The sequence below is a fragment of the Aspergillus welwitschiae genome, assembly GCF_003344945.1.
Source record: "Aspergillus welwitschiae strain CBS 139.54b unplaced genomic scaffold BDQ94scaffold_35, whole genome shotgun sequence".
Lineage (NCBI taxonomy): Eukaryota > Fungi > Ascomycota > Eurotiomycetes > Eurotiales > Aspergillaceae > Aspergillus > Aspergillus welwitschiae.
In genome coordinates, this window is record NW_020798729.1 from 248,414 (window position 1) to 265,662 (window position 17,249).

Here is a 17,249-nt window from a genome sequence, read left to right on the forward strand (position 1 = left end):
GAGCATCAGCACGTGCTCATACCCAGTGTCACATCTTGCAAGGATGGTAAGTAAACCGGAGTTATGTATACCAACGAACGGATCAACAGGTTCTGCATATTGTGTGGCCCTTTCTCCATGCTTCTGGATTTTATATTCTTCATCATGGCCAGTTTCTTTCCTCCCCCATCTCCAATATGGACAACTTTCAGTCGTTACAAAGCGCGCGGAAGCAATAATAAAGCAGGGGCGATATTACACATGTGCGCTGCTTGTCTATCTCCGCTATTCGCAGCAGGAGTGCACGGCCAGCTCTCCCACATCCCAGGCAATTCCTCGTCCAATTTGGTCATTCAGCACGCGGAAAGATGTACAATAAGCATTCCACTCATGCTCGGGGCTGTCTTTTCGTGGACGATTATGTATAGGTCGGACCGTGATCCGGATTTGTTCGGCTTTGGTACAGATGTTGAGCGACTATGCTTGCTTATCATCATGTCGATCCCGCCGTTTCTGATGCAGGTTGCCATGATCATGGGCATGCTGTTCGACCATCGGTTAAAGCCCCTAGTGCCACACTGGGTGACCTGCATGGGCACATTGTTCTTGACAGCTCCGTTCCCTTCTATCGTTGCCTATTGGTTTATAGTGGGCCGCTCTGCTGGAACGGCATCTTGAACTTCTGGATTGCTCTGTTGGAATTTGCACTCACCACAGACATCCTTTTGAAGTTCACATAAAGCCTTGATATCATCTCATATGGATAATGAAAAGACAAGCTGGTACTCGTGGAAATCATGCCAGTTTCGCAATGCGCTCGCAGTCTATCCTACATGGCTCAATCATGTAATGTTTCGCCCGCTGCACTGCGCTTAAGCTTGGAGTAGGAAGAACAATAATACTAATGTTATCTGATCTAAAAATGATATTCGAGTAGCATGAGGTGTCCATAATCCACTGGTTTTCACTGGTGCTGCCAACATTTCTAAACATCGTTTTCAGTATGTGATCCGGACTAATAGCAAAATCTTAGAGAGAAAAACTACAGCCATTATCTTGATCGCATATTTTGAAAGTAGTTTGGACACCACATCAATACGTGCTTCGAGATCTATCTTACGTTAAGAAACACATATATTGTTTGAAAGCCATTCGAGTAGCAATTAAAAGGTGGGGAGAAAACGGTATCAATATGAGATGAATTCTCCGCCCGAATGGCCCGATCGGGCAATTCGTCACCTTCTCCGACTTCCTTCTCCGCCCTCACGTCATCTTCGTTTTCCCTCAGTTTCTGCTTCCTTGACATCCTCTTCTCGCTATTGTCACGCCATTGACTTCACTGTCCTCTTACACGTCCCCGCCATGACAACAATTATATCTGTCTCCTTGTTCTGATGGCATCGGCCACCGTCCCCCGCGCCTGGCGCTCCCTCCCCTCCCAGTTTGCCCGCCCGCGCGTCCATCTCTCCCCTCGTGCTCCCCGTCAGCCTCTCTTGCAACTCCGTCAATATGTCCAAGCAGGCCATTACCAGCCTTTCGTTCCCCCATCACCAGCCTCCCTAGGCAAACCCACCAAGGCCAAGACCTACGATCGCACCCGTAAATGGCTTCGTCGGCTGGTCTACCTTTCGCTAGCCACTGGGACCGTCTACGTCCTCGACACTCAATTCTACGCCTCGTCTCTCACACGCACAGCTCGAACCTTCAGCTTGGGCCTCCTGGTAGCCCTGGATTACAAGACAAACTTCCGTCCCAACCCGCCGCTGGCCAGAGACATCAACGCCGTACACACTCGCAATGCTGAGCGTCTGTCCGACCTCCTGCGTCACAATGGCGGTCTGTACCTGAAAATCGGCCAAGCCATCGCTATGCAGTCCGCCATCCTGCCCCCGGAATTTCAGAAAATGTTCTCGCGCATGTTCGATGACGCCCCTCAGAACGACTGGAAAGATGTCGACAAGGTCATCCGCGAGGACTTTGGCCGCTCGGCTGAGGAGGTTTTTGGCGTCTCCTTCACGGGTGAGCCCGGAAAGGGTGTTATGGAGCGGACTGCGCGCGCGAGTGCCAGTGTAGCACAGGTACATTGGGCGCGTCTTCCGGACGGTCGTGAGGTGGCAATAAAGATCCAGAAACGTGAAATTGCTCAACAGCTGAAATGGGATCTGTGGGCTTTCAAGTAAGCTCCCGCCCCTCACCCAGCATTGCACACAAAATGCTAATAAGAACAGAGTCGTTGCCTGGATCTATAGCCGCACCTTTGATATTCCGTTCTACAGCCTGGTTCCTTATGTGTCGGAGCGTCTCTCCCTTGAGACGGACTTTGAAAATGAGGCCGACAACTCCGAGAACATGGCGCGTTTGGTCGCCGGAGAGCCCCGTCTCCGCGGCCGGGTCTACATTCCCAAGGTCCACCGCGAGCTCAGCTCTAAGCGCGTCATGACCGCCGAGTGGATCGAGGGTGTTCGCCTCTGGGATAAGGACTCCATCACGCGGACCTGGCGTGGTGGCTGGCGCAGCGGCACCCCAGGCTGCCATGGCACGCCTCTCGACGCGCGCAATGCCGAGGATCCTGTGGCCAAAGTGGCCCGCAACCCGAGCCTTACCACCAAGATCAAGCCCGAGCGCGATCACTGGCGCGGCGGGTACGCTCGCGCTGGTCTAGGCCTTTCACTTAAGGAAGTCATGACTACTATGGTGGACCTCTTCTCCGCACAGATGTTCCTCTGGGGTATAGTCCACTGCGACCCGCACCCAGGCAACATCTTTATCCGCCGGACTCCTTCCGGTCACCCAGAGCTTGTCCTTATCGACCACGGACTGTACATTCACATGGACACCGAATTCCGACATCAGTACGCCCGCTTTTGGAAAGCTCTCCTCACCTTCGACAACACTACTCTTAACTCTATCGTCCGCGGCTGGGGCGTCCAGAATGCTGACCTCTTTGCCTCTGCCACCCTGATGCGCCCCTACCGCGGCGGCGATCTCTCGACGCATCGCTCCTTCGAAGGACTCAGCAAATCCGAGCGTGCCACGCGCCACTACGAAATGCAGCAAGCCGCCCGCAAAGCCATTCGCGACATCCTCGGTGACGAATCCAAATGGCCCCGCCCACTGATCTTCATTGGCCGCAACCTTCGCATCGTGCAGGCAAACAACCAGTTCCTGGGCTCGCCCGTCAACCGTATTAAGATCACAGGCACTTGGGCGTCTCGCGCGCTAGTCGAGTCTCCAGACTTGTCGGCATCGGAGAGACTGAGGAACTTTGGTCGCCACCTGCTGTTCCGTGTAGTCCTGTTCAGCACAGACTTGTTCTTCTGGTTTACGAAGGTGCGGCAGTTCTTGAGACTTGGTGGAGGTATGGAGGATAGCATTGAGGCACAGATGCAGGGGATGGCAAAGGATATGGGTGTGGAGTTGAGTCAGAATGTATTCGAGGGATAAACAGGCTTGAGATGGCTAGTTGAGCGTTGTTGGGGCTTGGACTGTATAAAGGGATATAGATGTATATGTACTTCTCCTCTATGGTATGCTCTATATAAAAGCAATAGAGAACACTCCGCTGTTATTATTGCTCCTCACTAGATTTCTGGGCTCAAACCTTTGTCACGAGCTCTTCATACTCACTGATGAATACTATTTCATCATAAAAATACTTCCTACGGAGTATGTCCATCGGAACTGAACCCAATCGACCCGACGTATTGCCGATGAACGGTCCATTGAGCCTCCATAGTGATACTGATTCACAGTGCAGCCGCCGATTTGCCAAGTTTCGGCCTACCCCACAGCAAGGATCCATCCGTACTCCATAAAAAACCTACAATTCCAGCCCTACCACAGAGCTTTCAGGGGTCTAGCTCAACCATCTAGCTTTAAAAATAGTGCCTCTTCCCCCCTACAGCCCATAGCAGCCACTCATCTATCCCAAACTTCCCATCCTCAAGACCACATATACAACCTCCGACAAAAGTCACCACCACACCAATGTACCCCAACAACTGAAAATGGTATCAACCGCCATCCAGTCCCTCTGTGAAACCCTCTCCTACTACCTGATCCCATCCCCAGAATGGAGCCCCTTCTGGGATAGTCTATATGACGGGCTAGGAACCTGCATGATCGTGTGGATCCAGCTCTACTTTTTCGGCATGTCGACTCATATCACTATTCAACTTACCGGCTTTATTGCCATGCATCTTGTTACGTTCCCCATTGTAGCTTGGCATGCCTACTACGGTGATGGATGGATGGAGGAAGCGGTGGACAGGTGTCTGGGAATTGTTCCTGTGCTGGTTCTGGATGTGGTTACTGTTTGGTTTCTGTATTGGCGGCGAGACGAGAAGGTAAGAGACACTGGCAATAAGCTCTAGAGGTTCCAGTCAGCGTCTGTCTCTCTATGTTTCGGCATGGTAATTTGCAATCCTGTCTTCAATACGACTCGTCAGCAACCAAATGCTTCCGGCAAGCGGCTGCCTTAACATGCATTATTCACGTATTGGCCCTGCACTGTATCCTTTCTACTTATCTAGAGTTTAAACCATCGTGAAGACGGATTACACTGGCCCCTTCAAGGGCTGATGAATTACAGAAAAGGATAACGTTCCGAACCGATCCATATCTGGCCCCCTATGGTCAACATCCTTCTATCCTCGGCTCCAATGTCGGGCAAATCGATCTGACGAATATCTGCCTTGCTACAGTACATACTGCACGACGATTACGGTATGTTACATCAGAACTAAGTGGTAGGTTTCCTAGCGTGAGTCTTAACCTACATTTCGGAAGTTTCCTAAGTACTTATGTAGACCACAGAAAGCCTCGCTATTAAGCATGCATTTCCAGAAATTTGCCTTGGGCCTTCTGTCTATTAGGGTCTACTGATAAGCATCTATTACTTCTATATCTGCACAATCTCCACACTCAAACTTTTACCTCTACATCCCCGCTTCCAATAAACAAAATCCCCGGAATCATGCATCTGCAGAAACATAAGCACTAAACCTTAATCTCAAGCCCTACCTCCAGTTTCTTCCCTCTTCCCCGTTTCTACAGCATGATTCATGCCTTCCACCCGGTTACTCCCCTCCCTCCCATCCACAACCTTTTCATCCCCCTTCTCCTTCAACCCGAACCCATTCTCCTCCAACTCCCCCAGTAAAACCACCCTCCCCATCCCCAACCCAACCACAACCCCCACCAACGCAAACGCCAACCCCACAAACCACACCGTCCTCAACGCCAGCCGATACACCTCCCTAACCTGCTCCCTCTGCACCACGTCAAGCCCCGCCCCCCAACTCCCCGCAAACTCCGCCGCCGCGCCATACGCCCTCCCGTCCAGCAACCTCTCCCTCAGCTTCTCATCAGTGATGATCCTTCCCGCATAGACATCCACCCGCGCATTAAACACAATCCCGGGTGCCGTAGATCCCCATACAAACGCCAGCGAGCGCAGGAACGCATACACGCCCGTAGAACTCGCCGTATCGGCAGCCCCCAGGGAAGATTGAATAGCAGGGAGGATAGTCGTGGCTAGGAAGCCCTGGCCTAGTGCAGCGGGGAGCTGGACACATACCCATGCTGCGCGGGGAGAGTGTGCGGAGAGCAGAGTGAAGAGGCCTAACGCGAGAGAGAGGGCCGCGAAGCCGATGAAGTGCAGTGGGCGGCACAGACCCGTGCGGGACATGATGGTGCCGGCGACCATGGCGAAGGGGATGAGGAAGGCACTGTAGGGGAGGAGGTCAATTCCTGATGTTAGCGGGGACTTGCGCTGTACTCCCTGGAAGTAGATGGGGAGAAAGTAGAGGGTCCATTGCATGAGGAGGGCGGCGTCGAAGGCGAGGATGAAGCCGAGGAGGCTGTTACGGGTGGCGAAGAGGTGGGGCGGCATGCAGGGATGGGGACACCATCGGGCAGGGAGGGCTTCGTAGATGTGGAAGAGAATCCAGCCCGCGATGCCGATTATCAGGGGGATGAGGGTTGAGGGGGAGGACCAGGGGTGGAGGATGCCGCCGCCGACGAGCGCGAGAAGTTGGGAGAGGATAGACCCGGCGAAGAGGATGTTGCCGGGCCAGTCAATGCGGAGGAGGGAGGGGGAGGAAGAGGGTTGGGGGGCGTCGAGACGCAGGAAGAAGAGCATGAACAGAAGTACGGGCCCGGCGAGGGGCAGGTTGAGGCAGAAGACCCAGCGCCAGTTGGCTTGGGCGAGGGCGCCGCCGAGCACGGGGCCTAGGACGGCGCCTACAGCTGCGAGAGATAGTACGATGCCTAGGTATTGGCCGCGCTCGCGCTGGGGGACTAGATCACATACGATCAGGTCCACGAGGATGTAGATGCCGCCTGAGCCGAGCCCTTGGACTGTGCGGCCGCCGATCAGTTGGCCCACAGTGGAGGCGCCGCCCGCTAGGCCGCTGCCTAGGAGGAATAGGGCCACCGAGATTAGGATGGGGTTGCGTCGGCCATAAATGTCGCAGAGCTGCGCGAGGAATGGTTGTATGATTGTCTGGGCGATGGTGAAGCTGTTGGCGATCCAGATGTAGTCTGTTTCACCGCCGAGAGAGGCGGTTACTTTGGGGAGAGCAGTGCTGATGATGGCGCCGTCTAGGGCGGAGACGAAGGAGAGAAGGCAGAGGGATAGGAAGACGAGCCAGAAGGAGATGGGGTGTTTGCGTGGAGGGTGTGGGTGTGTCTCCATTGCGTTGAGGGTAGGAGGATGAAGTGGACTTGGGGCTGTGCGAAGGAACGTGAAGGGAGCATTCCGTCTGGTGGGAAGAAGTCTACGTATTAAATTAGAGGCTACATCAACGTTGAATTTGATCGTTGCGTGACATGTCAAAGAGCCTTTTAGGGGTATTTGCCAGGGTTCAGTATTAGGGACCTTCCAAGTAGACCACATAGGAAGTAGCCCAACAGTCGTTCAAATCCCACTCCAACACAAGTGTCAGGCTGATCGTCTCAGGAATTTTACCCGAACGGGCCAATTCGAACTTTACTAGTTCATAATGTTCTTTGTGAGGTGTCGTACTATAATCTTACGTGCGACATTAGCTTTTGGCCTTAGCGAGGCGCCATTCGAGGCGGGGGCAGGTCAGAGCAACAGAAGCCAGCCTATTACTCAGGCACTAAACTAGGCTGCATAAGGATCAACTAGCTAGCCACCTCTGGAGTCTCGATCCCAAGGCCCCTCTCTTTCTTTGACCCTCTTTCTCTCTCGCGATATTCAACCGCTTTAATGTCAACGGCTGTCACTCACTAGCATACCGCTGAAATATGGCTCCCGCTACTGGCACTACCTCCCGTCCGTGGGCCGATGGCCCTTGGCCGTTGATCGAAACACCGTCCAAAACACAGGATATTGTAAGTAGTACCTCGGTCACGTCCGGCCCCAGACCTCCTATTCTGGTGCCATTTGCAAAGGCGGAAAAACCGATATCACAAAAGCAAAGTTAACAACACACAGTCCAAACATGAGGCTCTCTACATCGCCAATGAGATGGCCTTCGCCCATAACGCTATGCTTCGGGGTCTAAACGCCCTCTATCTGCAAGCTGAGCAGATAACTGAATCACAAGACATTGCCGATTACCTAGTCTTCCTCCGCAGCTGGGCCGGCTGGGTATCCCACCACCACACCTTGGAAGAAGAACAGATGTTCCCTCAATTCGAAGAAGTGATGAAGAAGCCCAATTTCCTCGAAGGAAACGTTAATGAGCACCACGCCTTCCAACCCATCCTGAAGCAGCTCCTCGCGTACGGGACAGACACCAAGCCCACTGAATACAAAGCCTCGACCGTGCGCAGCTTAATCGAGCAGATGGCACCTAGTTTTCGCGAGCATCTGGCCAATGAAATCACCAGCCTCATGAGCATGGAACCTTATGACGGGCCTGCTTTGCTCAAGGTTTACAAAGAATGTGAAGCTGAAGCGGGCAAACAGGATAAGGTGAGTCACTTTATCCACTGTATCTGGTAAGGAAGTACTTTGTTAACCAATAACAAAAACCATAAATAGAATGTCATCCCGCCCATGGTTCTCGGCCTCCGTGACATAACCTTCGAGGGTGGAAACCAGTGGCCCGCTATGCCACCCTTCTCCACTCATTTTGTGCATTATCTGTTCGCGCGGAAGCATGCTGGTGCTTGGCGTTTCTTGCCTTCTGATACTTGGGGTAATCCGCGCCCGTTGGCATTTGGGAAGCCCTAAATACTGGAGAGATACTGCGGGGAACGAACGGAGTTCAGTGGATGAGTTCGATAATGATCAGCGGGATCGGCAATCTCTTCCTTTCAATACAAGTCTCGGCTTTATGTATGACCACGTCCATGGTGCAGTCACTCATTCGCAGCGCTACACTTGGCTGCTGTATGAAGTGTTAGGCCTTTAGCGTGTAGGCGATATCATGTTGAAGTGATAGCAGACCGCACTGCCATTGATACGTGAATTGAGCAATTGATTGCTTTGATTAGCCACCGAACACAACGGAGTGTGTTTATTAGACATCAAACTTCCGGGAGCTAAACTAGTTCAACTATCAGTTAGACCGATTAGAGATAGTATAAAGTATAACCAGCAGAGTCGAACTGTAGATAGAGATGCGTACTAGAAGACTCGTGCATCTGGCACGGCTAACGCGATGGGCACTGGACCCTGAACGGGGCTGTGGCTCGGAGAAGTCTACGAATCTGTCTGAATATCCGGCTGGGCGAAGCTAAAGTGCGTTACAAGTTCAATATCAATCAGTAGTTTTCAAACTTTCGATACCGCATTGCCCTGCAGAATGCTGCGGCAGTGCATAGAATGCCTCAATATCTTACGCCCAACACAGCCAACACGAGAGAAGACTGTAATGTTGCGTAGTCGCAAGCGATGCTTTTGAGTCACCATGATGGCTATGAACCTAGCTACTTAAAACCCCTCCGGCCCGTGAGAGTCATAGACGGAAGAAATGTCCGATGGTCAAGATGACTGTTGCCAGATGAGCTTCCTTGACAGCCAGGTCTAAAAGTAGGAAAGGCAAAATTGAGCAACAGAAATAGCAGGAACAGATGAAACAGAGTGATTAGTATTTCAAATTATACCATATTAACCAGACAGAAGCACATTTCTATGTATCGTGCATGATCCTATGATAGTAACTTAGTGCCTTCGAGCTGCAGGAAAGTGGGGTCAGACACGCCAGGCTACAGTTCCTGCGTAAAAACACAATGGATGCAACGTGCCGCTCTTCCCCTTCAGCCCACTTGTTCCTCTCTCCACAACAAACCGACACCAATATGGGTCAAAACTTGGCTTCAACTATGTCACAATCCCAGGAATTGTATCATAAACTAGACCCTACAGTGAAACAAATCCGTCTCGTTACTATCAAACCTGGTGGATGGACAGATGACATACAGTGCACACTTCGACACACATCACTAGCCAAATCAGGGCCCTATGAAACTCTATCCTATGTCTGGGGAGATTTTACAAATACAAAGGATATTATAGTGAATGGAATGACCTTCAACGCCACGGTAAACCTTGAATCAGCACTCCGTCATCTACGCCGTGACACTCCACGGACTATATGGATTGATGCGATATGCATCAATCAGCTAGACCTGGAAGAGCGCGCTTCGCAAGTGGGCTTTATGCGTGATATCTATCAGGGAAGTACCTTGACCATTATATGGCTCGGTGATGGGGATGAACGTGTCGAGTCACTATTTGATCTCGCTCGAAAGTTTCACGATGAAAGCTACACAGGTTCGCTTGCACAAGAGAATGTGGTGCGCCTGAGAGAATTTATTCACAACGAAGATCGATCGCACAGCTTGGAATTCCTGGCCACAGACATATTGAGACGACCCTGGTGGACCAGAGCATGGGTGCTTCAAGAGGCCGTGGTATCCGCGGAACTACTAGTGAAATGTGGAAACCACGAAATTGCGTGGGAGTCCTTGTGGTGGCTTACCATTACTGAATACAAGGGCACACACCTTCGATTTCCTGTCCGAGTCTCGGCCGGGGAGCTTGAAAAACTACTGAACATCCAGATAATGAGGGATGCGACCAAGAGAGGCCATGAGATATCACTTACGCAACTCGTTGCTTGGAATAGACGGCAGCAGTCAACGGATCTCAGGGACAAGATATTCAGCCTCCTCGGCTTGGTACGTGGCTTTCCGGAATACCCTATATATCCTGACTATTCTGCGAATAACACACTACTGGTTGTGTGTCTTTGCCTTGTAGAGCAGTCTATCAGGAATGGTAGCCTGGACGTTATATCCTTAAGCCAAGGAAGTGAGAAACCCCAGTGGCCATCTTGGGTACCTGACTGGGATGTTTACTCGAGCGAAAGATCCAAGACTGCAAACCCCTTGGTTTGCTTATATGCAGGTGGGGAGCAATTAGAGGCAAGAGACCTTTCGTCTAGTTTCGCATCCGACTATGACGCATCTCGGTCACTGTCGCCTCGATTCAGATTTCATCTCAACCCACCGGCCTTAAGCGTTGTGGGCACTTCGGTTGACACCATTGATTGCCTAGCGGCAACATACCAGCCCGAGAAACACGAGCAATGGGCATCATCGAGATGTGATCCGTGGGTGACCCTCTTAATGTCTTATTTTGAGGGCGCATCTCATATTTCGGAACTGTCAAGCTGGAGATATGCGGCTCACAAATTTCGATATTCCGTGCCGATGAAGGGATTTGGGTCGAATATGTATACGGAAATGAAGGCTTATGTGTCGATGGCCATCAAAGTAATGAAAAAGGCGAGGGAGTTGAGAGATGGCTGTAACTACGTGGGCGGGGGGTCGTTGGCCGATGCATACTTTCGAACACTGATGGCAGATACAATCGCCATTGGCTACAGGAAATCAGATCCCCTTGCGCCCCTTTATCTCGATGAACTTGTCAAAGGCGTGTCTGCATCGCATTATAAAATCTCTGAAGAAGATGATACTGGCGATGTCCTTGGCGAGCATTTCTTAGAGATGTACTGCACTTACGCGTCAATATTTGATTCGACTATTACCAGGGCAACCTCATACCGTCGACTGATAATCTCCTCAAAGGGCTACATAGGCCTTGTACCACCAGGGACTCAAGAAGGAGACCTCATATGTGTTCTTTATGGTTGCTCTGTTCCTGTTATCCTACGCAAGCAAGGAGATAACTATATCTTCGTTGGTGAGAGTTATGTGCATGGCATCATGGATGGGGAAGCAATCGAGCAGATGAATAAGGGATTATTGGTCGAAGAGGAGTTTACTCTAGTATAAACCAATGGTATGTGTTCTGCTGCCGGTTCTGTTAGCTGGGTTGCTAAATCTTGTTCGATAGCGTACAACTTAGCCTCTTGGCTGCAGCCTCATTTGGATTCGAATATTTGCTGCAAAGGATTGATTAGACATTAGTGCATAGCAACTCCGTGTAACCACTATCACAATTAGGAGCAACAGCAGTAAATAAGAGCAGTCCGCATCGACAGAGCTACTCAGCAGATCAAGTGCAAATAAATATACCATTAATGACTAGCAATACCAACTATTTGACCAAAACAAGCACGACAGAACATGGGTATCTCCATCAAGATCACAATCAGTCACCATTATTTGCATAAGCATATCCCACTCCTAACTGCACTGGCACTATACAGACCAAAACCAAACGCAAGAAGATAAACATAGCATCAACTGATACATAGAACCAAGTGATGAATCCCAAATTATATCCCCGATTCATATCCCATATACCCCACCGGCCTCCACTCCTGCCCCGGATATGCCGTACTCGACATGATAATCTCGGGTTCACTGGAAGCATCACTATCATGATCATCACCTCCGTCGGCGGCGGGGACGGGGAGTTCAATGGGAGTGGAGACGAGGGCCCGGGGTGGGGCGGGGCGGTGGGGATGTGAGTTTGTCTGCGTATGGGGTGTGGGGCCATTGGATGCTCTGCTGTCTCCGTTTTCTGCTTCTTTCGGAGTGTTGAGGGTTGGAATGGGGTATGCTGTCGGAGGAGCATCGGTGCAGGTAGGCTCTCGGCATAAACTTGCGGTCTTGATTCGCGTATCCGGGGTTGGTGTAGGGGACGGGGATGGAGAGACGTGTGATTCAGTATCGGAGAACGAGACTTGCGCTGTCGTAGACGAGTTGTCGCGAGGTGGAAGTTCGGACGGGGATACTATTGACGGAGATGCGACTGATTCTGGGATTGTGGATAGGGAAGAGGGGGAGACTCCAAATGAGGTATCTCGTGTTGGTTCTGGTTTCCGCATTGGATGCTGATCGATGGTGGTGGCAGTGGTGATGGCAGATTCAAGTACATCACTGGCCTCCCTCCGTGCCCTGTCTCTTTCTTCCACCGTCACTTCAGCCTCATCATGCTCGTCAGTATCTCCGCCCAGTCCGGACAGACTCAACTTCCATGGCAACTCCTGATCGCCCACTCGACTGGTTCGCGGTTTGCGTGCAAACCGCCCCAGCTCAATCGCCGGGTCAGTCGCGTCCGTATTGGGTAGAGTCGTCTCCTCCGGTCGGGGCGCGCTTTCCTTGGGACTGCGAGATCGGAGGTGCAGTTCCTGCACGTACGTTCGGGAGGTGGTTCGGCCGCGCTCTGGAGAGCCATTGCTGGGATTGTGACTCGGTTCGGTAACAGTTTTCGTGCTATAAAGATAGTCGTCCGAAATGGAAGCAGTATTAGGGAGAACAGGAGTTGAGGCATGCGGGACGAATATGGGTTGGCTCTGGGCCTGGCGGAAGGAATCTGGGGTGGGGATGCGGGGAAGACTCGGCGGCAGATGGGAATGACTGTCGCTGGCATTGGCGAGGCCGTGATCTAGCGAATAGAAGCGGGTATGGTTGGAGGTGTGATTTATTGGACGCGATGGGGACGCCGTCGTGGAGCGCTGGATGGGCGTCTCAGGTCTGGAAGCTTGGTTGGATTGCCTCGACTTGGGTCGGTGGGGACGAAGGTTGGTGCGGAAGAGGCCCTGGATCATGATCAGTTTAACCTTCTCAAACCCTCCTTCCACTCCTTAATGACAGCGACGTACTGTTAACCGATCCAGAAGCGGCGGCTTCTGCTCCGACGATGGGCTGCTAGGACCCAAGGAGATGCGACGAATGTCCCGGATTTTGTCACCGTACTTCATCTTCAGCGCGGCCAGGCGTGCGTGCGGGGTGGAATCCTGCGATCGGGAGTTCGCTCCTGAGGTCGCATCCCGACTCGGCGGTCGGCTTGGCCTCAGTGAGGACATGCTGCTGACTCGTAAGTGGCCCGAAGGTGGATGACGACCGTTGAGCGGACGCAGCAAAGACCGATCATTGCCGGTCGCATCCATCTCGGGGTCGGGGTGATGACCGACGATGGAGGGCAGAGAGAGACTGGACGAGGCAAGAGGCGCTGCGAGGGAGACAGCCGTCAGTTCAGCCGATTCACTTCCCGAGCGAACGAGGCTCTCACCGTTAAGCGCCAGGGCGAAGGGAGGATCAGCAACCGCATCCTGAGTGCCCAATGACGAGATTGATGGTTGGACTGACCCCCGCCGAGGTTGAACAAAGGCTGCAGGGGGCAACGCAACATCGCCTCCAGCACCAGCCTGGTCGCCGTCCCTCGCCCCATCTAATTGGCCCGACACGCTTTGTCCGGCCTGACCGGGCTGACCAGGGGTTGCCAGTGGCGCGCCATTGAGGGCCAGTTGGATCCGGCTAGTCCCGCTGTCATCAAGTCTCTCCTGTTGCTGTTCATGCTCATCTCCAGCGATGTTCTTTCGAGGATCACGGGCGGGTGCCGGTTTGCGAGACGGGAAAGACTCCCGGGCTACTGCTCCCAAGCGAATGGATGCCCTACGGCGATCCTCGCCAATGGCTTCTGGGTCGCTCTCAGAACGAGGGACTTCCTTCCGCTTCACCCCCCAGCTCAGCCGATGGTGTCCCGCCGGTCGAGAAGCGCCGGTGACCGGAAGGCTTCCAAAGTGGATGCTATGGCGCTGGTGGCTGGGCCTGGTTCCTGCAGGATCCAGGTCGGCTGCCTGCTGGAGCTCCGACAGGGGCACCGGTCGACGATAGCCGCGCGAGGCCTGGAATCCCTACATATCCCCGCATTAGAGGCGATAAGACGCAGCAAAATAAACCCGAAAAGGAGGAGTGAAGACATCATTCATGTCACATTCTGAGGCACTGAGATCTGACCAATTACAGCGTGGTATCAAGCAACATAATCACACAGGCAAGAAACAACAAAAAAGAACAGGCCGAGCGTGCCGCTCGCTGGCCAGACCGCCCATCATTATCAGTAAAGAGATTAAGAATCTACCTTGTCGTTCCCTCCACCCTTCAACTTACTCCGGCTGCGAGCAAAGAATCCCTTGGCGGCCTCGCCTGCGCGCCCACCCAAAACTCCCGCCGTATGCAGCAGCTCTTTGCCGCGTTGCTCTACTTGCTGTTTGTTCATCATTGCCCCCAATGGCGCCGATGGCCGTCGCGCGTGCCCCGAGCCAGATGGGGACAGATCAGCTTTACCAAGAGCCGCCAACTTCGGGAATTTGCCTCGAGAGACGGGCGCCTTGGCACCAGTGCTGGTCAGTTTCGTGCTCTTCTCGACCACATCATTGTGTTCTGGGTGTGTCTGGACAGTGACGGAAATCCATTGGTTCAGACCCGTATCAATGGTTCCGAACTTCGTCCGGGTGTCGTTAAAGGCCCGAACGCGTTCCTCTGACGTCTTCATTGCCAGTATTTCACGGAATCCAAGTAGTGTCGGCTCGACTGTCGCCGGGGTCGTGAACATGACTCGCGATGCCCCCCGGTCGGAGCCTGTCTGTGGACCCTCGTCTGCGTGAGAGTCGGGAATGGCTTCTGCGTTGTAGACTTCAGGGAGGTACTGCCCATCGGAGATAATGCTGCGATCGTCCGGTACGGGAGGCACGATAGTGAGCTTCGGCTTCTCCGTGGACGGCGGCTCGGTTGCTTCGCGTTCCTCGACGACAGGCTCTGAAATGGGAGGTATCTCTGATAGCTGCGGGCGGTCCTCGGTGGGCGGGAATTGCCCGGGCATGGGCACGGGCGGGGACTGAACGCCTGGATCGGGTGCAGCCTCGCCAGAAGACGAAGATTCCCAAGAAAATCGCCTGGTCAGCTTCGGCTTCGAGGCTGGCGCTGAAGGTGTTGGGGCGGCAGTGAGAGGGTTTGGTTGTGTGGGCGTATCCTGAGGGGCAGATGAGGGACTCCCGTAATCAGGAGGTTGGTCACCGTCGCGAGAAGTGGGCAAGGCCTCCTTCGTCCAGTAACGCTCGTATTCGTCCAGCATAACACTGCTGTCTTGTTGCGGTGCTTCCAGGCGGCGCTCATCTTCATGGTCTGGATCTTCCGACGGGGTGTTCTCCCGGCTCAAAGAACGAATGATTTCCTTCCGCAGCCGATCACTCTCCGTGTCCTGGGGCGAGTTGTCTGTACTGAAGGATGGAATGATTACTGGGACACCGTCCCCAGTGGTGATTGTAGGTTCGGAGGGAGGATGGCTGGTACCAACGCTAAGTGGCGCGGGAAGACCGTCGCCAGCCTCTGGCAATTGCACCGTTGCTTTCTGCGGGCTTGCGATAATGTTCTGGGGCGAGTCTGGAGTGTTCGAGGCCATTTCCCCGACCGCAGACGGCGCAGTTCCTTCGACGCTAGCGATAACCGGTGTTCTAGATGGGCTATTATTTGGGCTAGGAAGGCTCAAATCTCGACGGTGGCCGGGCTTGAACACCATGTTTCCTGGTTCTTCTTTGGGTGTCGAGATGGTTTCGGGTTCTTCTACAATCGTAGGAGTCTTGGTCTCGCTCGGGTTGTGCTGGGGTATAATCGGGCTAATCACCGAGGTGCTATCGCTGTTAGACCGAGCAATGCTGTCCACCGTGGTGCTTGGGGTCTCCACATCGAAAGCCTGGTGAACAACCGACCGGAATCCCAAAGAAGGATTGTGCTGTAGTGTATGTTCCTGACCCTCCGACTCCGGATTTATCTGGGCGTTAGAATGGGGTCCGAGTGAGAGATCAGGATTAAATCCAGAAAGACGTTTCATATCTGGTAGCTGGATGACGGGAGGCTCATGTGTAGATGCGTCAGCAGGACGGGAGCCGTGGGGCGTACTTCCAGCATCTGATGGCCCCTCAGTAAGGTCCTGGGCCGGGTGGAGTATGTGATCGCCGGGAGATGCCGCTGGTTGTTGTTCGTGAGAGGTCGACGCAGTATCCTGAGACACTGGCGCTCCAGGTGGCGCCGCACCCGGGTTGTCAACGAAATATCCGGCCTCAGATGCCTGCTGTCTAGCAGCACTTTCCGCTCTCATCCTCTTGTAGATCTCAGCCGGGCGCACGATTGGGACAGTCCGGTTGTTGTTAGGAGCGGCCGCCATGCGGTCTGCAGAGAGGCTACGATGCGGTCCAGCACCAGCTGCATCTAGTGTTGCCACCTGATCCATGGATCTCGACCGATCTGCTGAAGGTAGGGGTGGACGAGACACGTCTCTCGTGAACATGCTAGGGATATCTCCGGTGCTTTGGTTCATGCTGGGAGGCTGCGGAACAGGCGGAGTCTCATCCTCATCATCATACTCGCCGTACTCATCATCTCCCCAATCATTCCCATCGTACGAGTACTTTTTGGCCTCGACCCAACGTTTCGTTTTCGCCCGATTCACATTCGGTTTGAAGGATAGCGGGGTGCCGCCGCGTGGATAAGGAGAGCTTGGGCTATCGGAGGACGTTGAGGAGCTGGGCCCAGGGCAGAGTTAGTTATGTGCGGGGACCTGCAAGTAAGATATACGCATGGCCTACAGTTTGTGAAGCTCCGGCTCGTAAGGCTGGAACTGGCGTGCCATTGCTGACTAGTCTGACCGTGTCAACCCGACTATGAACATTAATCGAATAGTCGGTGTAAGTGCCCGATCGGCATATCACATGCAGAAGACCTGGGTTGAGAGGCGTATGGAGGAAGCGACCGTGGATGCGAAGGTGCTGCGAGGTTGAACGGAAGACGCGGGAGAACGAGAGAGGATGGTTGCACCAGATGACGTGGGAGCAAGGATGGCGATGACAGCCCAAGCCACGGGGCAGCGCAGCAGCGGCGTTACGTGGAATGGGGGTTATTCTTAGCAGCGAAGGAAGGGATGGGCGGCGTCTGATCGCGATCAGAATGGGGACGGAGGCACACGAGTCTGGGGGATGGGGTACGGAAGGGAATTGAATGAAGTTAATCGCCAGCGGGATAAGATAGGCTGATTGCGA

The 17,249-nt window shown here is 53.3% G+C and overlaps 5 protein-coding genes across 5 annotated transcripts; 3 read left to right on the plus strand and 2 right to left on the minus strand.

The window, feature by feature from the left end:
* The first annotated feature begins 1,299 nt into the window (after positions 1 to 1,299).
* On the plus strand, positions 1,300 to 3,542 carry BDQ94DRAFT_150198 (ABC1 kinase family protein). Its single transcript, XM_026767537.1, has 2 exons — positions 1,300 to 2,155; positions 2,208 to 3,542. The coding sequence occupies exons 1-2, from the start codon at positions 1,374 to 1,376 to the stop codon at positions 3,421 to 3,423; spliced, it is 1,998 nt and encodes a 665-aa protein (XP_026622699.1). The 5' UTR covers positions 1,300 to 1,373; the 3' UTR covers positions 3,424 to 3,542.
* A 1,182-nt stretch (positions 3,543 to 4,724) lies between these two features.
* Positions 4,725 to 6,676, minus strand: BDQ94DRAFT_182209 (macrolide phosphotransferase k; the record flags this gene model as incomplete). Its single annotated transcript, XM_026774084.1, has 1 exon — positions 4,725 to 6,676. One exon carries the CDS (start codon positions 6,674 to 6,676, stop codon positions 4,991 to 4,993), a length of 1,686 nt encoding a protein of 561 aa, XP_026622700.1. The 3' UTR covers positions 4,725 to 4,990.
* Positions 6,677 to 7,097: 421 nt separating this feature from the next.
* BDQ94DRAFT_150201 (hemerythrin domain-containing protein) lies at positions 7,098 to 8,543 on the plus strand. Its single transcript, XM_026767538.1, has 3 exons — positions 7,098 to 7,338; positions 7,442 to 7,924; positions 7,994 to 8,543. Exons 1-3 carry the CDS (start codon positions 7,252 to 7,254, stop codon positions 8,183 to 8,185), a joined length of 762 nt encoding a protein of 253 aa, XP_026622701.1. The 5' UTR covers positions 7,098 to 7,251; the 3' UTR covers positions 8,186 to 8,543.
* A 643-nt stretch (positions 8,544 to 9,186) lies between these two features.
* Positions 9,187 to 11,380, plus strand: BDQ94DRAFT_182211 (HET domain-containing protein; the record flags this gene model as incomplete). The annotated part of the gene is made up of 2 exons (XM_026774085.1): positions 9,187 to 11,250; positions 11,330 to 11,380. 2 exons carry the CDS (start codon positions 9,187 to 9,189, stop codon positions 11,378 to 11,380), a joined length of 2,115 nt encoding a protein of 704 aa, XP_026622702.1.
* A 322-nt stretch (positions 11,381 to 11,702) lies between these two features.
* BDQ94DRAFT_173689 (uncharacterized protein) lies at positions 11,703 to 16,843 on the minus strand (the record flags this gene model as incomplete). The annotated part of the gene is made up of 4 exons (XM_026772209.1): positions 11,703 to 12,971; positions 13,035 to 14,069; positions 14,297 to 16,736; positions 16,800 to 16,843. 4 exons carry the CDS (start codon positions 16,841 to 16,843, stop codon positions 11,703 to 11,705), a joined length of 4,788 nt encoding a protein of 1,595 aa, XP_026622703.1.
* Positions 16,844 to 17,249: the final 406 nt, after the last annotated feature.